This window comes from Cyclopterus lumpus, chromosome 5 (genome assembly GCF_009769545.1).
Source record: "Cyclopterus lumpus isolate fCycLum1 chromosome 5, fCycLum1.pri, whole genome shotgun sequence".
NCBI lineage: Eukaryota > Metazoa > Chordata > Actinopteri > Perciformes > Cyclopteridae > Cyclopterus > Cyclopterus lumpus.
This window is the reverse complement of record NC_046970.1, coordinates 19998969-20022910: the sequence shown is the minus strand read 5'-3', so window position 1 is coordinate 20022910 and position 23942 is coordinate 19998969. Positions and strand designations below refer to the sequence as shown.

At 39.5% G+C, this 23942-nt stretch overlaps 1 protein-coding gene across 1 annotated transcript in view; it reads right to left on the bottom strand.

The window, feature by feature from the left end:
- Positions 1-23942, bottom strand: part of LOC117730796 (cadherin-22) — a 69268-nt gene that overhangs the window by 5161 nt on the left and 40165 nt on the right. Inside the window, exons 8-11 of the mRNA XM_034532787.1 lie at positions 15273-15394; positions 3745-3862; positions 627-776; positions 275-376 (exon numbers count right to left, since the gene is read on the bottom strand). Of these exons, the coding sequence (XP_034388678.1) occupies positions 275-376; positions 627-776; positions 3745-3862; positions 15273-15394 (492 nt within the window). The remainder of the gene's footprint in view (positions 1-274; positions 377-626; positions 777-3744; positions 3863-15272; positions 15395-23942) is intronic.

The following is a 23942-nucleotide window of genomic DNA, read 5'->3' as shown; positions in this document are numbered from 1 at the left end:
TCCATTTAGAGACACATACTTGGTTGCATGATTTTAGGAGCAACAGACGTGTTGTGGTTTTAGGTGCAGCCCTCAGTCTTATTGTACATACCACTATTGATCATCATGCTCCTGGTGGTCCTGCAGGAGTAGTTGAACTTAGCAAGAAATGCAATACTAATGAATTGCGCTTATCCATCAGTCTTGTCATCCATCTAAACACTGATACATTTATCTCTTCATTCATCAATCAATACATCCATGAATACATACATGAGTACATCCATCAGCTTACCTATGAGGATGAGCATGCAGACCAGTAGTGCTATGAGCGCCCCCGGGCTGAGAGCGGCACTCATTACGTAGGCCGTGGCATTGCAGGACTGGATGGCTCCCTCTGTGTCGCAAAAGAAGGAAAAAAATGTATTTACTGTACAGATTCAAAACTAGTTATGAGTCACTTCAGCACTTTTTATGTAGAGAAAACCTTCTCTTTTTTTTTTTTTAGCCTGCCTGTATTATATTTCACTGTTTGCTGATCAAAAACAATGGCGTGTAGATGACCTTTTTAGCACCGTTGCCGATGAACACGGAGGTGACATTGATGATGGTGTTAATAATGGAACAGCTCCTTCAGTAGATCTCACCTGTGTCGCAGCCACAGACGTGAATGGTCAGGGTGCCTGTGGAGCTGAGGGAGGGAGGCCCGCTGTCCACCACCAGGATAGGCAGGAAGTACACATTCTGCTCATGGCGGTTAAAGCCCGACCGCTGGGTCCGGATACCAGCTGTGTTGTCTGGGCGGATGGTGCGAGTGTGTCGGAGGGTGGGGGTCAGAGAGACAAGGTAAAGCAGAGGATAACACATGAGCGATTTAAGAACAACACCTTTGTGTCTGCTCACTGATGTCTGTTCTTTACCAGACTGCATGGACTCGATAACACTCCATGCTCCATGAGTGCTTTCATTCCTTTTTTTCTTCTATCAACTCTGTAATGGTGGAGGTAGAAAAAAATCTGTCTTTGCCATGATTAAAATGTGGTTGACAAATCATTGTTTTCAAGGCGTGACACTTGACAATGTAATATGTTGGCCGTTTTATTTGAACAATAACAATGGAAATGACTTCCTCAAACAAAATGGTCAAGTGAAAAAAAAAAGAGAGACCATCCAGAAAAGTGCCATCTAAATGTGCGTGTCTGACTAAAATATTTGCTATAATGCATAGTTCAAGGACCCCGGCAAGGATTGTCAAGTTTAACTTGGGGTTGAATGATTTCACCGGGCAAGAGAACTGCTTTTGCGCTATTAACATTTATCATGTGTCTTTTCTTTTTTTCTTTTTTTACAAAAACAGGAGCGAAATGAGTGAGAGAGCCACTGTTTGAAATTAAACTTCAACGGTGTGCGTGTGTGTGTGTGTGTGTGTGTGTGTGTGTGTGTATATATATGAGCCCTCTCCCAGAGACAAAGATAAATGTAACAAAGAATATAGGAGACTGTGACAAATAGAGTCAGAGAAGCTTTGTGAGTAGACTTGCGGATACCAAGCAATCCATCTGCCAGAGCATATATCACCGTTATCCATGTCGCCCTCGAGCTCCTCTGGCACATGTAGAACAATCTTCATATTACTGTTTGTACGCGGGAATGTTACGCCCCTGAGTTTGTCCTTTTGACTTTTACGTAGCGTTTTCCTCCATGGCCGTCTGCTGCAGAAAAAGATTCTCTCCAAAACATACAGTAATAATTGTTATAGATTGAGGCCTCTTCTGTAGTTTTGAATCTGAACCAACAATCTTCAATACTTGAAGAACAACCGCCCAGATCCACCTTCATCTGAACGTAGTGAACACAGAGAGAGACTGACCAGTGAAGTGTCTCTGGAGATACTTAATATACTTAAGATATCTTAAACCTGAACTCCTGCCGGATTATTTAAAAAAGTTTCTTTATATTTTGTACTCAGTTAGACCATTACTTTAACAACGTTGTGAGGCTGGACTGAAAAGTAGGTTGTATTACTTTAGCGTTGCCATTGACGCTTTAAAAATGTGTCGCACATGTGCACAAGGGTTTTTGAAATGTTGTCACTGACGAACCAGCTTCATATCCTATGAGATTTCCTTTTAAGCATGATGTGGGACATTTTCCAGGTAACATGAAGGCAGCTTGTCATGTAACCGGCAAAGTTTATTTGGTAAAAAAAAAGATGAGGCTTTTTGCTCGACAGACTGCTTCAACCTCCTAAAAGAATCTAGCAATATGGTGGGGCGGGGAGACGTCTTTTCATCACTCTGTGTCAAAACTTGGAGACAGAACGCAATGTGAGGCCATGATGGAGAAAAGAAGTGACAGATTGAAAGTGACAGGTTGACAAATGTGTCAATGAAAAAAAGACACCATAGTGGAAAAAGAGGGGTGGGAGGATCAAAAGTCCATGCAGGGTTTTGTTTGTCTTTCTCCAAAACATATACCGTCTACAGGAGTGCTTATGTGCGTGTCTACATATATGTATGTAAATGTATGTATTTATGTGTGTATTTGTATGCTGGGCAAATGGGTGACATTTTTTACGTCTGAGCAAAAACAGTGATTATTAATCATGGAAAATGTATGGAAATAAAAGCAGACCCTGATATTCTGCATGATGTGTGTGTGTGTGTGCCGGACTTTGTGTGCAGGAGAGAACAAAAGAGTGAGAGGGACACTATTTCCATATTTCTTAAAGCCGGTGTACGTGTGTGCAGTATCTGCTTGTACTTCACACGAGTCCCGTGTTATGCGTACATCCATTCACATGCATGTGCCGGTGCTGCAGCCGGCCCCCCGCTGCCTTCATTCGGTGACATTTCCCTCGCTTGGGCTGCTCCCGTGACATTTTCCTGGTGTCAGATCAATCTTGATTTACCCAGATGTCACATTCACTTAGGTGTACGTCACTAAACGAGGGCTCTGCAAGCGCGTTTGCAAAAAAACACAGACACGTATTAAAAAAATAAAAATAAAAATCTTCCTGACAAAGCAAAGTCATCAACGGGGAGCGCAGCGCTTTTTAATGTTTCCTTACATTGTGCAGATACAGCACGTGAATGTTATTTTTAATACAAAATGCAATTTTTATGATGACGCTTGAGAAAATGATGTTAGCCGTTGGCATTCTATTCAAGATGAATCAAGGAAGGATTCTGCGTTAAACAATTACAGTAATACATAACGCTGATACAAAACTGTGTCAGACATGCAATGGCTTGAAATACTTTCTAATGGTATAACTCTGCTCGGAGGACAGGAACATGTGTTGTTTATTTTATTTTTTTTAATTGTCTGATAATCAGATTATCGCCATAGTTTATATACTTTTATAAGCCTCCTGCAATTTATCAAAATCGTCTGTATGAATTGTCTTTGTTCTAAAACATCAACCATCTGGCACCTGGATTAGGTATTCTATGAAGTTGTAAAAATTGCCAATAATTCTTACTTTTCCGAACCGCAGTATTTTGAATCTTTTCAGAATGCCAGCGAGCATTTCACTAAACTTAAATTGCCAATTACTTCGGGAAAAAAAGTGAGGTGATCTGAAATTTTTCAGTCATACATAATGTTGCTGCAGCTGTGCGTGTTTAAACCACACACAAACCCACTCACAAAACGTTCTTGGTACCATGATACCCTAAACATCAAAGAATGCTGATAATGCCATCAGCACAGCTACCCAAATATGCTACTTTAGCAATAAGCCCGATGTAAGATGTGTCTCACCTTTAACGTCCCAGAGGGTGAAGTGTCGATTGCTGGAGGCTTCAGGGGCCAAGGTGAAGTAGAAGCGATGACCAGTTTGGGGCTCGTCTCTATCCACCACACTGATGGTGTGAATTAGCTAAGAAAAGAAAAGACGAAAAGAAAAGGAACAGGTTAGATTTTCTGCTCAGATCCACTCAATGGGAACAAGAAAAATAAATATGAAAAACACTTTCCACTTTACATTTCAAATGTCTCTTTCATGAAGGAGGGAGTGAGATGGTGCGGGTGTGCTTGGATGCAACAGACTGAGAAGGATTCCAGTGAAAGTGCATTTCAAAGGAGCGAAGAGATACAAAAAAAACATCTTTCTCCCAGAAAGTTGACACAGCAACATAAAACAAAATGTTTTTAACATTAGAAATGCTAAACTATCATAAAAAGCCTTGCTAAAAAGCCTTCTTTGAACAGAAAAAAAAATGACTTCCAAATTCTGTGAGGCGGCCTTATTTGCTCCAAGAAAGGGGAAGGCATGAATGCTAATGTGCGGAGGAACAGAAAGACAGTCGCAGAGGCTCAGTGAAGGTGTAGTCCTCCTATCCAAGCTACAAAAATAATAGCGATCTACATTCAAAGATAAAACTCAACTGTGATCCAATTTTGAGAACTCTGTGTGAACACAATAAGGTGAGATATGATTCACTGTGAGCTGAACAGACATCAAACAGCCCCCGGTGGTCCTTTCACCCTAACACAGGCCTCTTGGTGACAATTCATCCTCCTCTCCTCCTATGAATCTGCAGCCAGCATCAAACCACAGGCTGAAGAATTATATTTTCATTTTGCATCTTTTCAGCTCTGTTTCTTTTTCTCTTTTTCTCCACCTATTTGTTTTTTGTTTTTTTTATTTCTCTCACCTTTTGTTTGCTACGCATTCTCACTAAAACAAAGAAAAAGAAAAAAAGATCTACTCTTTAGTGTCGCTGAATGAAATAAAGAATAGACATTGAAGACAATACACAGTGCAGTACAAATACTAAAATGTGTTTTTAAAGGTAGCTTGAATGTTTATGGTCAGAAAGACCAACAGAATAGCGACATTATGAGCCAAGCTATTAGACGTTCCGTCAGAAATGTATTATTAAGGCTCTATAACTATACTTGAATTCCTTAAATTTTTATTTCTGTCCTTAAACTATATGAACTGAAAACTAACTCCAGTGAAGAAGTCATTTTGCCAAAAACATGTAGACCAATTGTATAAGCTATAATCAGTCAGTGCCTTGAATGATGCTTGAATGCCTTGAGCGAACAATAGCTATTCTATTATGTGTGTGAGAAATATATTTGTACATTTTGCCTGAGAATCTATTCTTTTGATAATACATTTGAAAAATGATGTGTTTTTCTTGATTTTTTTTGATTGCACACCTAAAGCAAGACAAAGTAATAATTCCAGTAATTGTGATAGTAGTAATTGTTGGTGTACAATATAGAAACCATATTACAAAAAAAGCTAGTTGGTTTTCTGCTTTTGGTTGAGGCTCCTTATTTGTGAAATAGGTCAGCCATTGCAATTTCTTCGGCAAAAACGTGACAGAGAGAACCTGACAAAGTGGTGCAATCTTAAGAAACTAGCAAGAGTGCACAACACTTAAGTGCAACCAAGAAACTATGCACAGTGTAGCCAACTCTTTCCGAATGAAATCAGTTTGCAGCACTAGGACCTGCAGCTCTGTCCCTTCAGGATACCTTTTAAAGCCACTGTGCCAAAATGACCAAATATGAACGTAAACAAGTAACAAGGCTATTATTAATATTTGACAGCTGTTGGCAGCTCGTGGAAAACTCCAGCAATGCACAATGCAGCTCGTCCAATCCTTCCATTCAGCCCGACGGGGTTATTACAGTCCTGCAACCTGATTTTATTGTTTTCATTCTTGTCCAAGCATTTGATTTGTTGATGCGGGGATGTAATGATAATTTTTTTTTTAAATAACACAAGCGTGTTTATGAAAATGTAAATACATTTTTAAAGTTTGAATACATCTCTTAAACTCACCAATAAACATGGCATATTATTATTTGTTTCATAAATAGAGAGCTTCAGAGGGGCTGGTAGGTTAGTTTTGGAACCGTTGAAGAGAACTAGGCGAGCTTTTTCCTTCTATTTCCAGTCTTTGCACCAGTGAGTCTGCCCATGGCGCTGTCTGTCTCCAAAATGCCAAACTATACCTTTTTTTTAAAGACAATTTTAAAAAGTATATAACAGTAGCACACAGCATAAAACTACTTTTTAATTCAGGATAATGTTTTTACACAAGTTTGTAAAGAATACTAGTCCCTCTTTTTAAACCAAACAGCTGGCTTCATGTTTTTTGTGTCGTCTATCACAGAATACAAAGGACCCGAAGCACAGATGGCAAATGTAATTCTGACAATAACACAATAAATATTAGTTTTTTACATCTTGGTTATAGGATAAACTGAGTAATGCCCCTGATTTTATGGATGGTCAGTTCCTTTATTTTCTGTCAAACACATTTTGATAAAGCTGATATTTGTTTACCAAAAGTTTATCCCACTCCTGTATAAGTATCTATAGCATTATTTATATCGCACCCATAGTCAGTTCACATTATATATATGTTGTTATTCTTGACGATTCTACGTTCCTAATAATCAACTTAAACAACTAAAACCTTTCAATGAGTTGCATGAGGAGGAATCAGAGCTCATCAAATTGGGTCAGGAAGCTTATAGAGAGAATTTTTCCATCACAAAAATTGTACAAAGCGACTATATCAATTATGATTGGAAGTGGAAAGACACTGAGAAAGACAATCTAAAACATCCACCAATTACATTTTTATGCCTCATCGCTGGCAACAGCTGTGGCTGAAGGCATTGTGTTTTCCGGTCGTCCGATGCTCAGTCTGGCCCATTCTTATGGCCGCGAAATATTAGGAACGCCTGGGGCACATTTCTTCAAATTTCGTACAAATATCCACTTGCACTCAAGGATGAACTCATTATAATTTGATGGTCAAAGGTGACCGTGACCCCATGTCTATCCCATTCTCATGAATACGATATCTAAGGAATTCCTTAAATTTTTGCAATAAACGTCCACTTTGTGCAGATGAACTGATTTGGCGGTCAAAGGACACTGCGACCTCACAAAACATGTTTTTGGAATAACCCAATAATTCATATTATATGACAAAATAATGATAAATAATATATATATATAAATAATATATGATAAAATACTGAAGTGATGCCCTTTTTTGACAGACATGGATGTAAACTACATAACCGGTTGGTGGTGGAATACAACTACGAGTGGATAATTAGAGTTTCATCTTCGTACAACCTTGTAAAACGCTGCTGAATACATTTTGACTTTGAAGTCAAAGAAATACAAGTAATTAGTTTTAGCAAATATATCCAATATACCGATAGCTGTTACAACAGCAGGCTCCTCTTGAAGGGGCGTATACCATGTCAAACACAGCCTTGTATACTGGACATAATTCATAATTCTACTTATTCATCTTTGTGATTTCCGTTTCCTCTTGATTCCTTGTCTTTTGCATCTATCTTCTCCAAAGTATCTCACGCTTGTCCTTTTCCAGAAAAAAATGTGTCTCTCGTTCATCACCCACCTGGGCATGTATTATTCAAACAAAAATACCGTAGATATATATATTTCGCACAATTCTGGTACACAAAGACATCTGCTTTATTGTGACACTTTTAAGCGTATGTTGCCTGCCTGCCTGCAAAATACAGCCTCATTAATTGCCGCCTCTTTTTTTTTTTTCTGAGCCGTGGCTAAGCATTACTGTGACTAAGCTACTGCCGAGCACACTTCCGAGCCACAATTGCACCTTCACAATAAACATTGACGTCGCATCACAGACACAGAACAGGCTTAGTCATACCCGCAGCTCAGGGAGGTTGTTTGGGATAATATGGCTTACTTTGTAATTACAAAACGCTTCAGCATGATTTCAGGGTAAATCACACGCTTCTTCTATAGTGCGCCGCAGAATCTGCACTCGAGAAACACAAACACTTGGAAAGGAACCCATACATCTCTGCCTGTAGTCCAAAAAAGGTGTTTATAAGAGAGAACGTATCATTACATGCCATTTCAAATCCATTTCTCTTACACATACAGTATCAGACCTTATGTTCATACTGTGTTGGATGCATCCGCAACATATTCACTGCCAAGATAACCAACTATATAGATTCTTGGCAACAACAATATGATTAGAGTACCGTTTATATTCAAAGTTAAGCAAATACAACAATACAGCAATAGACACCACAATGTCTTCCCCACCATGATACGGGTTAGTTCAACATTACACTACATCAGGCTTTGACTCTGAACAACAAGCACACGCTGTTAATGCAGAGTAGTTGGATCTCAAAATTACATTTGTAGGACACATACTACCATATGAATTGTGAATAACTGCACCGTGCGGTTTTTAAGTTAAGTTTCATTATATCAAAGACCACCACCCATCTTGTCAATACACAGTGATCTATGAAGAATGCAAGCGAGTGTGTTGTATGCCAAAGCAGGCCTGGTCTTATCTTCTCATCATTCTTTGGCAGCCTTTCAGGGGTCTAGTTTAGTCTGAAGGTAGAAGAATAAAGAGAAAAAGAGAAGACACTTAAAGCAAAAGCTTTATCAGCGGACGGATGAAACTCATTTCTTTGACAGTGAAGATGTAGTAAGTGAGCCATAATCTGCGTCCTGTGACCGTGCCCTTAGTTGGGGGGTCTCTCAGGTGGCATATCGGGGTGAGTGCAAACTGCTGAGGGAGCGAGAGGAAAGGAAAGGAAAGAGGAGCAGAGCGAGCGTGTGGGAGTTTATCAAGCAGCTAGCGAAGCCCCCTCAAGCACAATCACCTAATTAGATTTCTATCTAGTGGCCCCCTTTCCCGACCCCTTTAAATCTCTCGAATCCCTGGAAAGCTAGAAGGGAGACTTTCCCAAAAGTACATCCCATATCATATGCATTAGAGGTGTGTGAAAGGTCAAGGTTGTGAAAGGAAGGTGGCTTACACACTCACAGCAGAAATCAACCATTTCACGATGGGGGCGGGGAGGTAATGAATAAATAAATAAATAAATAACACACACACAGTACTTATTATGTGCTGAGAGCTGTTCATCTCTGAAGCCTGGAAAGCATTATAAGCGTCAGAGGTGTGTTTTCAAACACATCCATTATTTTCAGTGCTTTAATGCATCCCCATTGGGTCCATTGGAGCATTAAATGTCTCAAATCATTGGTCTGAACTTGATTCTATTTCAGGAAGGTTTTTTGCATTTTTTTATTTTATTATGAAAATAAAAATAGGTATGCCCACATTACAATAGCTACAATGCTTAATTTGATTGAGTTTTAATTAAGCTAAAACCAAGTAATCTCATGACATGCTTTGGGATTTACATCCTTAGCATAAACAGTAGCTAGCCAGTATACACAGAGTAAAATAATATCTGAACATGTACCACTGTTTTGTGTTGTGGTGGTGAAGCTAGCCAGTTTAAAGCAGTAAATATGAAACTGAACTCAGCATTGATTTTTTTTGATTAAACTAACTCACTCCTGGAGTCGTATGGATAAAAACTGCATTGGCCAAAACAAAAAGACATACATGCTGAGTGGTTCAAACAATACATGTTTACATTGAATCACAAACAAATATGACAGAGGAATGCATAGCATACACCTGACATAAACAGGAAGAATCTAAAAAAGCATTTGCAGGAATATTCCAGTCTCTCTAGTCGGCTGGTTTGTCTGATTCAACGGTAACATTTTAGAGATAAAAGGAAGAGGCATTTGGTGAGTAGAACAGATGACTCATTAAGTCTCCTACTCATGAAATATTGTCTGGCAAAACTGTCTGGCTTTTTTTTTTTCTCTCATCGGTGTTGCTTCTTCCTTTACTCAGTTCTGTTGTGTGCTTGTCTGTGTGTGTGTGTGTGGGTGCGTGTTTGTGTTTGTTTTCGCATCCTCTCTGTATGTGAATAAGGTGAGTAATTGTTGCGCTCACTTGTCTGTGATGTGTGTGTTTCAGACAGGCTTAACATTTAGCTGTTTCAAACCGACTCTCCCAGGGGTTGGAGGTTGGCGGTGACGTGGCCAAACTGAGGTGATCTGTCACAGTGACCCGAGTCAGCCAGCTGTGAGGCGGCACGGCAAGAGCTGACAGGCCTCCGTTACCCCCCGGCCATACTTAGTATTTGGCTTTCCACCCAGCCTTTTTTTTCTGCACACATGGCACTATGTAATATCTGTCCCTCTGCATTCAGTCAGCTAAATACCACAAGGTGGGCGAGGGAATGGGCTGCGACGCAAAGATTGTGTTCACGTGTCCTTCAGTGAGGTGCGGCAGATTGGGAAAATGGGCAAATCGGGGAATTAATAGTGGAAATCACAAGGGGATTTTAAAGTTGTGTTAAAAATATGTCAGCTATAGACACAGGGCTTGGTGTAGGCCTCCATCGAGCACCGTTTAACAGTTCAAAGTGTACGAAGCACCAGGGAAGATTGTGAAGGACCTAATTTAAATAAAATGTAAATCTTTAGGTCTAAGATATTTCTGAGATTATTGTATTATGTGATTTACATTCATTTAGCCTATAGGATCATCAAACTCAGTAGGGTCGGGTGGTGTGTAGACCACCCTTCAACTTCAACGCCCAGAGAGAATAAAAGAGCGAGAGCAGCTTCTTGTTGTTTTTTCTCCTTGACAAAGAGGGTGCAGTTTTATGGTAGGAACGGCAAAACCACTCCCATCTTAACAACTATCTTGGTTCATTTAACACGATTAATACTAGTAACACTTAATAGAGTCATACTGGTTGTGAGACTAGTTCAGATTGTCCCATAGACATTTCAATTTATTTTGCTTTCTCTTTCCATTGCTTACCATCAACTTAAAGAGTAAATACAAGGTGAGAAGCTATTTACCTCAAGTCATGGCCCTGGCTTGACCGGTGTCCCCAAGCAAAAGCTGCTTCTCCTATGTCATACATTTTTTATTATCTTCTCTGCCAACCCCTCCCCCTCACTCCACATGTATTCTCCCTCTAAACACAAACAAAATAGGTTGTGTTGCCAACTCTCGGATGGGATCAAATCCAAGCACAGTTAAAAGGCTTAGGTTAATCTGATTCTCTCTGTGGTTCCACCGAAAACTCGACCTGAGCCAGGGAGCTGACAGTCCATGAACGAGACAGGGTGATAACACAGCGCACAACAGGGGACAAAGGAACACTCCTCATTAGCTGAGTAAACCGGGGGTTGATCTGATGTATTCAGAGTGTGACGGTGAAGGCTTGTGTGTAAACAGCATTTGTGTGGGTGTGTGCATACATGTCTTTATTTCCTTGTCGCATGCGTCTGTGAAGGGACAGGCATGTATAATTGTCTTTGTGTTATCATTAGTGGTAAACAGAAAGAGCAAAGCCGATTCCACCGAGATGGACCGACAAGACGAGATGGTCGCAATGATTTTCACTGTTGTGGGGAAACTGACAGCTTGAATGATCGATTTATGTACAAAATAAATGAGTATTTACTTATAATTAGCCACATTAAAGTCCTGCTATCAATCAAGTGATAATCATTATGACTCATGAGCGGGTTTTAGTTGATTTGCAATGTCAACACGGAACCTTGAGCCAAGCAATTTTACAGTTCAAATGAAAGAAAAAAGGAGTTGCCAGTGTAGCAGATTTTTCAAAAAAGGTGAAACAAGCTAGAAGCTGAACAAACCCTGTCTTACTTCCGATTTCCTGCCAGACGAAGTGAGTAAAGGGCTCTGGGTCCATGGGCATATGTGTAAGGCAAAGGAGGGTAGCTCGCCATTGTTTGTCTATTCCAGGTGAAAGAAAAACGGACTCAATTATACTTATTTCCAAGAGCTGGGGAGCTTAAAAAAAGTTGTTTTACACGCAAACATCTGTTGGCTGATGCTTATATCGCTGGGCCTCACCTTTGGCAGCTTATTTTGCTGAATGCATGAGTGCATCCTGGGAAGAAGGTCCCTTCCTCACTTCTTAGTAATCTCTGTTAGCTAAAATGTACTAGTAATATATTGCATTTCACTACGACTGTATATATCAACAGAGCTGCTATGACAAGACGATGAGATACGACTTAATGTGACATCTGATAATATAAATGCTTATATATTGTCGTAATGTTATGCTTTTGTCAGGTTACTCAAGTTCAGAATAACACATAGAAGGTGAAATTTGTGTCTGGGAATGTCTGCTTCTCGAGAATAGATACGCGCCTTGAATCACAACACAACCCATATGTTATCTACTATTCTCATTAGAAAGTGGACTGGCCTTGCAGGGCTCAGTCCTGTGAAAAGAGAGGAGGAGATGGAATTGTACCCTCCTCCTTGATAGTTCAGCACCAATCAGAAGTTAGGATGATGCATACGAATCTGTGACAAAATCTGTGTATGTGAGGGCCGAACTTCCGGTTCTAGAGTAAGAGTTCTTGTGACTCCCCTGGCATTGCAATCTCAGCGCTTGTACTTTGCTTGTGATCAGAGAAATAAATCTACCAGATCGAGAGGAGTTGTTGGCTGAATTCTTCCGAAGGCTCTACCAGGCAGGCAATTTTGAACCACGCTTACACATCCTTGATTATAATTAGTTGGATTCCGAGCTGACACCTAAACATGGTTTTGCACAAACACTATGCACAGATGCAAACAATTATGAGCAATATTAGCATTTGTGAAATGTTAATTGTAGATAGTGCATTGGCCCTAACTTCTGTGTTACCTATATTTGAGTTTGATATGCACAATTCATTATTTTACACTTGTCCCAAAACATTTTCTTCACACCACTCACTCCATTTTTCAAACGTAAAAATGCAGTGACTGCCAACGACTAGAGGACAACTTTATTTATTTTGATATTATTCTGAAAATAACAGAGGAGAACATTGTTTCCCCCGTGTCTCCGGTGGTTACCCCTGAGGGTGAAAATGAGCATTAAAAAGCCTTTGACCTCAGGCAACACATTTTCATTCAATCTCAGCAGCCGACTCCCAACAACAACATACAAAAAGAGACTCCACAGAGAATAAACAAAAAAACAGGGTGGTTACAAAAATTGAGCCGACGAAAATGAACAGATATTGTCAGATGTTCTCATCATGAGACGAACACTTGTCGGACGGCAATGAAGCCCAATGTCAATTTCTCCTGTATGTCTTTGGAGTCCCTATCTTTAGTTTGTAAATACATTGTGAAATACTTCTCTGCATTGCTCTCTGATGAGAGCACTAAACACCTTTTATTTCACAATGCTGAGAGCTAGCAATGATCTTCTTGCTGGAAAACTAATCATCTCAGTGCGATTAGGAGCTGAAGGTTAATGCGGATGGGAGAGGGAGCGAGGTGGGAGTGAGGGAGATCAGACCAGACAATGTTCTAGAAAGGCACGGGCGGCGCTGCGGATGCACAGGGGGGCTGTAAGTGGTTAACAGTCTGTGGATCAAGGGGAGGGGAGGCCTGAGTCTCATTAAACATGTAAATGCAGCTTCCAGCATGGAGGCTCCACTTTAAAGCATTGCTTTTTTTTTTTAATTATTCCTTTGCTCTGCACATGATAATTGGGTTTAACTTAGCCCAAGGCCTGTTGACTGCGTAAGAGGAATAAAACACCCTAATGACTGTCTGTTTTTAATGGTGATACTGGATTGGAAATAACCATAAGATTACCTTTTTGTCTTGGTTTTTCAAACAGGCTCCCATATATCGATTGGTGCTGGGTAATGATTACAACATAAAATGTGTCACCTGTTTACCATTTTTGGAATTTATGTGCATCTGTGGCTAATTGCTGTATCACCTTTTTATGGTTTAACAACAATTAGGGAGATAACTAGCATAACCATAACTATGGCTTTGTAATGGAACACATTTAAGATTGATTAATTATTTGAGAACGAGCTAGTTAAATGGCATGCAGAAATATTTTTGGCAAGCAGAATAGTCATCCGAATTCTGTGTCTGTGAAATATGAATTGTAAATGGACTTGCATTTATACCTTCCGACCACTCAAATGTACTGACTTTTAATCTCCATCAGGCTGGAATAAAAAAAAATAAAAGATGTTGGATAACCATTTGTGTCTGGCCCGCTATATAACGGTCTTTGGCAAATTGGCCCTTTGCCGGAAAGCTGAGTTATGAAATTGCCATCGGTATTAAGTGTCATATAGATCATAGTGTGCAACTGAAAACGATACAAACCAGACATGAAAATAATAAGGCAGTTGGAGATGGACAAGAAAACGGCTGGTGAGCGCGAGGAGGGGAAAAAAACTAAATACAAAAATATATGTGATTAAATACTTTAAACTCAAGGTTTATTTCTTGGATTTTGACCATAGGGCATTATCCAGCAAATTAACTTGTCTGAAAAGTCATCATGTGTCATAGGAAGTATGTACATTTTGTAGGTCATGCCTGAAAAACTTTCCGACGATGCCTTTGGTTGAAACCTTGAATTTAGAATATTCAATAACAAATACTATATGTGTTCCTAAAGGCAAAGTAAATATCCACTCTCAAAATTCAACACTACATTGTGATATGGTCATTTGCAATCGCTGTATCAATGCTCTGGAACAGATATCTGTTTTTGCTACTGTCAATTACCTTTTTTAGGTACTACACATTAAATATGCCAGTGACCATGCTGCCATCTTCGACTCACCAATTTAGTCTAAATTAAAGGAGCTCACAGAACAAAACGTTCTCAGACACCTTCATTGACGGAGATCAATGTATTCTATTCATATTTTCAGTGAAGATAGAGGTCAGAATTAATAATGCTTACAGGAATAAGGAATATTAATAATTGTTTCTCTATTTTTATACTTTTATGATGTTTGATGTATTGAGTCATTTATTGGAATGGAGCTATGTAACTTTGATATTTGTGGGTAATTGTTTCATGTATGAACTACTTACTTGGTCATCTACTACTTCCTACAATACTATTGTGATTAATGTGTATAATGCAAAAATCAATCACCGATGTTCTATTATACTACCCACGACTGAGTACGCTTCACACCAATAACTAGCGTTGCATTTTGTACACTAATACATGTGGCATGTTTATTATTGTGTGGCCTGTGCACTGTTTTTCGTGCTGCCTTCCAAACTGAATTACCCTCAGGTAATAAGTTTCTTTGTGGCATTGTTACAAGTATTTGTTTGTTATGCTGTTAATGTAATTTATTAGTGCTACGGCACAGCGCTGTTTCTTAACTCCTGCCTTCAGTATCATCAAGACGAATGAAATGGAGGATCAATCTGTGACGCCTCAGTAACTTCTCTACATTCATCTTTAACATTTAACATTCCAAACAGATATCATGACGTTTCCTCCATCTTGTTTTTTTTTCGACTTCATACGTTCACAGATTCAATTATTTCCGGGTTAAATTACATCTGAAATGAACTTACCTGGCCTGGTTTGGCATCTTCACATATCGAGGCTTCGTACGGTGTGGCCAGTTCAGGAGGATTGTCGTTTACATCCAGAATCCGAATACTAACTGCTGAGTGGGACGCCATGGTGTGGTTATCTACAGGAGAGACGGAACGAAAGCACATCAACGACATCTGTCTAGACACATGCTAATAGAGTAAAGAGCGTTGGCAGATGTGTTTTAGCATGACATCCTAGCTGCATTTGATACATTTACAACAAATCACAGCGTGTGGTTGGATAAAGAAAGAGTACATGGCCACACACACAACACCAGAGGCAACCGAGTGGCTTGACGCTCTGATTCTGGTTAGAGTGTTTCTCAAATAAGAGGCCGTCCACACTGGAGGCATTTCAGTCACAGTTGTGCATCTTGTGCACATCTGAATTATTCAAGCTGTGTACAAAGGCTGCATAAAAAGCCAACCATTTTTTTTGACATGTTTTCACACTTATGTACAAGGATTGCATTTTGGGCTGCGAGCACCGCCAAAGTGCAACTGACCTCAAAGCAGTCCTTTGGCTCAACGTATGTGTGTGTATAGGTGTATATTAAGAGGATGGCAGTTTTGGATTCTGACATAAGACACTCGTGTAGACAAGGAGTAAGAGTCCATGGACAAAACCCTTAATGAGCCTCTTGTCTGCCTTTGGTATGAGCGAGACAAGACTCAGATGGATGCAATTTTCTACAATAAAGAAGACAATCGGTGAGGTATTGTGGGAAAGTGCTGAACGGTTTAAATCAAATGCCTCCTCAAATTGCACCCATTACCTGAACAAACACTTACTGGCATCAGAGTGACATGAAGATGGTATAAGAGATTCCTATTTTCTTTCCAAGTCCTCTCTATTTTTCGATTTTTTTTTCGATTTTTTCCTGATTCGATGTGAGGTCCTGGGACAGGGATGTCGTATGTGTACAGATTGTAAAGCCCTCTGAGGCAAATTTGTAATTTGTGAAATTGGGCTATACAAAATAAACTGAATTGAAAAAAAATTGAATTGAACTCTATTTAATAAGGACAGTACAGTATAGAGCTGTTTAAGAGTGCAAGAGACACACCTCAAAACAATAATGCTAAAATTGCAAATGTGCCCGTATGTAATGTAATTTCCATTCTCATGACATTTTCAGCGAGATAAAAACACATGGAAAAACACCACAATGCACTCTCAAGACATTTTTCCTAATGGGCCAAAATAAAAATGTGGGGGTGGAGAAGATTATATAATTAGTACAAGCAAAACCCACTTATCTCGGCTTCTCCTTGAATCTTAATTCCCATTCGTAATCATATGCTAATGATGGAGTTTCCATTTTATTCATAAAACACTATGTACAGTACAGGGGTGAGCCTGAGGCCCCCAGCGTGTGTGTGTACGTCGGTGTGCGCATGCTTGTTTGAGAGGTGAGTATCAGAGGAAGAGAAAGAACATTATTCATGGGTTAAATGAGTGATCCGTTTGCTTCAAGTGTTGGTCTGGATATCCTGGTTAATTAGAGTACATAGCTTATGAATAAATCTGTATACACAGCTGTCGCCACCCAGTTCATGCACCCTAAATGTAATGGCATGCAGCTACTGACAATTATCAAATGATGAGAAAAACACACATAAATCCGTGCAGTAAAAAGAGCTCCAGTGAATTTAAATAGTTGCAATTATGTAAATATTGCAGATTGTTAAGTGCAATTCAGTGAACTCACTCCTAAGAATAAGCAGCTTCACTTTGTGAAATGAGTGATGCTTGTACTTGTGAAAGCTAAATTAACACTTATAAGTGCTTCAGGTTAATGTTTGCTATTTTAATGGCTAGTTAATTATAAGTAGTAATAACTTCGCAATTAGATAAACAAAGTGAAACAACAAGTCTCACAAACCCTTGTAAGCTGATTTAATATAATATATTAAATCACTCCTATAACTAACTATACATTTTGAAAATGAAAAGGTAAAGTTAGTTATAGCAGTGATTTAATATATTATATTAACGTAGTATATACTAAATGTAACTATACCTTTTGTAAATGCACTATTTAGTTTGCACCAAAAGGTTCCAGGTTCCAATTTTCAGACACCATATTTATCGATTTTCAGAGTACAGAACAAATAAACATAACGGCCCTGTTATGTGCAGCTGCAGGTAACTGGACCCAAACGCCGTCAACACTGGAAAAGGCAACTTTATTGCTCAACAGGATTCAAAACAAACAACACAGGCTCACACACATGATCTAGACAAGACGAACCGACAAAGGGGAATGACACAAACAGGACTTAAATACAGAGGGCTGGTGCAGGTGATTGAACACAGGAGGAAACAGTCAGGGACAGGGCAGACAATCACAGGGACAGGAAGTGCAGAGAAACAAAGGACACGAGAGACAAGGACTTCAAAATAAAACAGGAAACACGACACAACACTACAGATCCACTACAGATCCTGACAGGCCCATGTTGGTACTAGTTTGTTTTCATACATTTGAATCCAATAATTATATTTAGAAATGTTAGTTGCACGGTAATAAAATAAGAAATTAGGCAAACTTCGCCCCCTGTGCATTGCTTGCTAAAATGTTATCCTTGGGGAGTCTGGTCCAAAGGCTGAAAGATAGAACTCCTGATGTAAAACAAGATCATGAGTGTTCCATGATATGCTATCCCAATCACACAAATATGGATATGGATGGTAGACCTTGCAATACTGCTGGTTTTGCCACTGTAAATAAACACGGAACATAAAAAAACTTTTGTAAGAACTATTACATGTATGTGTTTGCACTGTTTGTTGCAGAGGTCCCTTTCTAACTACAAATTATTCTATTCATATTTTCAGTGAAGATAGAGGTCAGAATCAATAATGCTTACAGGAATAAGGAATATTAATAATTGTTTCTCTATTTTTATACTTTTATGATGTATTGAGTCATTTATTGGAATGGAGCTATGTAACTTTGATATTTGTGGGTAATTGTTTCATGTATGAACTACTTACTTGGTCATCTAATACTTCCTACAATACTATTGTGATTAATGTGTATAATGCAAAAATCAATCACCGATGTTCTATTATACTACCCACGACTGAGTACGCTTCACACCAATAACTAGCGTTGCATTTTGTACACTAATACATGTGGCATGTTTATTATTGTGTGGCCTGTGCACTGTTTTTGGTGCTGCCTTCCAAACTGAATTACCCTCAGGTAATAAGTTTCTTTGTGGCATTGTAACAAGTATTTGTTTGTTATGCTGTTAATGTAATTTATTAGTGCTACGGCACAGCGCTGTTTCTTAACTCCTGCCTTCAGTATCATCAACACGAATGAAATGGAGGATCAATCTGTGACGCCTCAGTAACTTCTCTACATTCATCTTTAACATTTAACATTCCAAACAGATATCATGACGTTTCCTCCATCTTGTTTTTTTTTCGACTTCATACGTTCACAGATTCAATTATTTCCGGGTTAAATTACATCTGAAATGAACTTACCTGGCCTGGTTTGGCATCTTCACATATCGAGGCTACAAATTATTACTTTGACTAATGATTAATCCTGTTACCGATAGCTGCCACACGAGAGACGGAACCCATGTCCTTAGAAAGACCCTACACTCCTCTACAATCTGTGTCTTCACAGCAATTATTAAAATAAGTGTTCCATGAAGAGGACATTGAGGCACGATTGAGGGCGTGTTTGCTTTAATTGATAAATCTCCTCCAGTAATTCCTCCGTGGTAATTGGCCCACCTCAGCTCCACCCCGTTTCCTCTTAGTTGCCCACATTAACATTTTATGGCTCCAGCAACGTGTCACAAGGTGATGCCAAGGGTAAAATGGAGGCTTCACAAAAGGTACAGATAACTGTTGGTGGACTCAGAGACACCATGATGTTCGGAGGCTCTACGAGCAAGACAGAGAGCATAACTGGGCAACAGATGACATCCAGGTGGAACACGGGTCAGATAGAAGAACGAGACAAAACAGAAATACCAAAAACCATTAGTCAACAGCTCTCTTTCTCTATCTCACCACACAGTTCAGGCCAACAGTGGCACAGCAGCTAATGCGAATGCTGGTCTCAACTAATAACATAATCCTTACATCAATGCAGGGTTTTAATTGACTGCTTTTTGCCAGAGCAGCAAGAGCATAAATGCACAGAGAGCTCCACCAGTGCAAGAAGATATCTCCATCTCTTTTCCTCTTCTTCTAATTTCGTCTTCACGCTGTGTTGCCATGAAAACCGGCAATTATCGGATGTTACACCATTTTACATTTCAATTCGCAGAATTGAAAACGGATGAAACAATATGAGACTGCCCCGCCTCTACCCATTCCCAAACCCCCCTCCACAGGGACAAAAAGAGCTATTCGGTGAGACAGGTTCGTTCATCTGGACCAAGTGGCGTCGTTCTAAATCGCTCTTCAGATACAGAAGAAGAATAAAATAATTCCAACAGATTATTGGTATGCTCTGCATCTGTGCGGGTACTCACCGGCTGTTGCAAATCTTTCAGAACAACTGTATAGCAGATCTCTTTGGCACTGCATTATGCAGACATTATATCTAGATAGAGGACGTGAGACATGAGGGTGGATGTCTTTGAATACATGCGCATGCTTGCGTTTGTGTGTGTGTGGTGGGGGGGGGATCAGGAGCCGCATGCTCATTGTGACCAAATGGCTCATCTTCTTTGCTGGGGGAAACCGTTTGGTTTAAAATGTCATTTTTGTCAGGAGGGGACATTTTGTAATACAAATTGCACTCAGCATGCGTCTGCTTCTGGTCTCTTGACTGAGCCCACGTAGGCACAGAGGCTGCGAAATATTATAGTAATTTTTCCTCCAATATTACACGGAATCACTGGTGTACAACCACAATATCTTCATAACAGTTTGAGTTGTTGTCTGTGTAAGAACTAATGGCTGTAAATGCTTTGTAAGTAACGAGACAAAACCAAACATTTCAGGACCATCTGAACACACTGAATAATGGAAATATTCATATAGCTTCTCACAAAAGATAACGGTGACGGTGACAGCCGCTCATTTCATTACTATATTCAGACGACAAATATGGAAAATAACTTTCAGCACCATCAAGATTAAACAGGTTTAGCCATTAAGATTAAACAACAGGGAACACACACATGTCTAACCCAAGGATAATCAAAATATGTTTTCCATGTGCTGTTTTTCATATATTTCCATGACAAAACACCGTATGGACAAAATTAATGTAAACAATAATGCGCTAAACCTATAGCACCAATCTAATACACCTAATCCCAGTTGGACTTTCCATCCAAACACCAAGTGAGACATGCTCTCTGTAAACTCCATTATATACACTCATTTATGTTTTATACATATCCCTCAAAAAATTATTGTGCTCCAAAAATCAAACCTCATCCAGATTGATATTAATTTGTTGTGGTCAAACAATGAGACGTATATTAAAAGGAACAGTGTGTCACATTTAGGGAAGATCTAATGGGAGCATTGCAATCTAATATATGTTTTTTTTTCTTTCATAACCCAGAATGAGGAAATCAACCTGCTTCAACTTCCCGACCGTCCTCAGAAAACACCGTTGTTTTGGTCTCCAGGGCCGGTAAACAAAACATGGGATACCTCTGTTGGTCCTGAGGAGCCGCAGCAGTTATTTCTGCATAAGATGCAACTTCCACTTGAAATCCTCACCGCTAAACTAACACTCTTGCTTCACCACTCACTTCCCAACACACACACACACACACACACACACACACTGACTCTGCTCGTCTCCAAATGACCTACGGTCCTCTTACTTGTATACGTCGGTCACCTTACTTCTTCTAAATGCTTGGCAAGTTTCACATGATACCAAATCCTACACACTGGACTTTGGGGTTTTGGGTCAAGATCTCACAAAAGACAGGTTTTTTTTATTACCTTTTATAGAACTGGGGCCTAGACTGCAAAGCAAGTTCAACATAACAGGGATATATTTGCATTATCCGGCTTCACTAACTCGAACAAACGCAATCCCACTAAGTGGCCCCCGCGACTGTGGAGGTTGCAGATTATGATATATCATTTTGTGTTATTATGTAAATGCAATTTATGGTGCTGCTAGACCAACCAGTTAATGCTGTGAATTTTGGAGTTGATTATATCTCTATTTGTTTAATACATTTTGACTTTTGGACTTTTGGACAACGCTCTGGAGCAATAAATAAAACACGAGTCGGGAAACAATTCTACACAGCCACTATGTAATCAAATTAATTCGCACTAATTCAAAGGAATAAACACATGCAATTATAGTCAGAGTCTTTGCCAACACACCTCTGCTGGTGACTGAAAACTCATCATCAGTGGGGTGCTTTTGTGGTCTTGGCAATGAAGAGTTTAAACTGAGTTTAGAAAACTCGTCAAAAATGTGAAGTTATTTCACATCCATCCAGAATCACAGGTTGTGTTTGTAAGGGACAAGTAAGTAATGGTAATCAGTGCAATTATGTGATTATTAACAAGCTGCACTCCAGTGGTGGATGTCTCTAGTCAAAACTCAGTGAGCAGAGTTTTATTCATTAATGCACAGATGATGAAGCAACCAATGAAAAGGACACTTCATATTCATCTCAAGGCAGACTTCTATCTACAAAGCACATATTAGATAACAAACAACAACATTTAGATAACTCTGAAGACTGTCACGTCGATGTAACCATTCATGTTTACATTATCCCCCCCCCCGCCCCCCCGAGCACTCAGTGCATGACCACTAACAAATAAATGATGTCAGTTTAAGAAACCAAAACACATCATACAACTGTTTGAGTATTCAGTATCTCCTCCTCCTCCTCTGCAGCTACACTGACAGTAAGGACATGTAAGTCATTATATAACAGGACAGACCAACAGTCCACATCAACCAGGTCACAGCCTCTGGTCCCTGATTACACATCTCCTCACCCTTTGTTGACATATGTGCATTGCACCACAATAGCATCTGATACATTAATCCAAGCAGAGCAACTGTTTGACTGTTTTATGTGAAGCATGTTTTGTACTCCACAAATAGGTTTCACTTCTTTTTTTTCTTCTTTCCTCTTTAGATCTGTTTTGCCTTTTTCCCCAACTTTGATTGAAAAGAGACACTTATCTCCTTTTACAACGACGTTGCAACAAGTGTGTGATTCATTTGGAGTCGGGGAGAATAATGTTCTAACGGAAATACAAATGAAACGGTGGGGCATTTGTTTGCCAGACAGTAGGGGAGAAAAGTCATGCTGTAGAAAATGTGTCTCCTCCCTGCAACGGTGCAGGAGATAAAGACTTTCCAGCTTGGTATCTTTTTGCCCTGATGGTGATGCACTTTTTTCTTTTTTGTTCACCTGCCTGCCTGGGTAAAAAAAAAAAAAAACGGTTTTGCAAGATGATATCATACTTGCTATCAGTTATCGAAAATTATATGTCAATCTAACGTACCCTGATATGTTTCTATGGAGAAGACTGTCAGGACGAGTACGAGTACCCCAGCTAGTGACATTGCAGTTAAATGCTCCTTATGTACTCTGTTCTGTGTTCTGTGGCAGGGAGAAGAAGTCCCACACAGATGAGATGTTATTTTCCTCCACAGTGACAATGTTTGTAGAAAGAGATGCTAGCGCCTGCTACTTTTAATTGGGTACATTTGTGTTCAATTGGTGGGGTATCATCACAGTGCAGTCTGGTCATACTTGTGCTTCAACTAAAACATTTACTTTGTGCACTGCACAGACACAGTAATTGACATTTAGTGTGTTTCTTGTAGTTTTGTATTGGGGGTGGGGGTAATCCTTGGGCATAGACTCCTAGCACTGTCAGAAAGCCGCTGTCACTTGTCCAATACTGATACAGTGGGTATAGTTCAAAGGTCAGTAATGGACTGGTGGAATAATAAGAGTTGTTCCACCAAACTGTAGTTTTAACAGTGACCTTGTGGCGCTCCAGCCTTAATGAGAAGGGGAAAAACAAAATCATTATTCTTAAAACGCTCTTGCTAGCTGCTTCACAAGTCCCTTCCCTCCTCTATTCCGATCTCTCTTGTGGCCCCTTTTTTTTGTTGCTTTCTATGTCTTTGTATTTTTCTCTGTCTCCTGTCTGTTCGTGACCAGCTCTCAGGACGCCATGAGCTAACTGGTGATAAAGAAACATTCTGGATGGGAATTCTGATGCCGTTGACCACTGACTCCGTCTGTCGGGATGTTTCCTTGGAAGGCAATGTGAGAGTCTTTATCTATCAAGTGCAGGCATGTGTTTATGTCTGATGTTGGAAGGGTTAGGGACGCTTTCAATGTTCAATTAACATTAAAATGTGCCTATGACATAATGCCAAGCACAAAGAAGAAGAGAACAAAAGCGCCCAAATTGCTCTGGGAATTCAGCTTGAAAAAAAAAGAAAAATGTTATCTTAGTGTTCAGTTTAGGCTATATTGATTATTGGAATATCAACATCTGAGGCTATATGAGAGAGGAGCAAATATGAAGACATTTTAAAATCAACTTTGTTTATGTCCAATGTTTACTTCTTGTGTGTGATAGAAAACACAGTTAGATTCTGAATGCAATCTCATCGACTTTCACTGCAATCACGTCATCTGTAT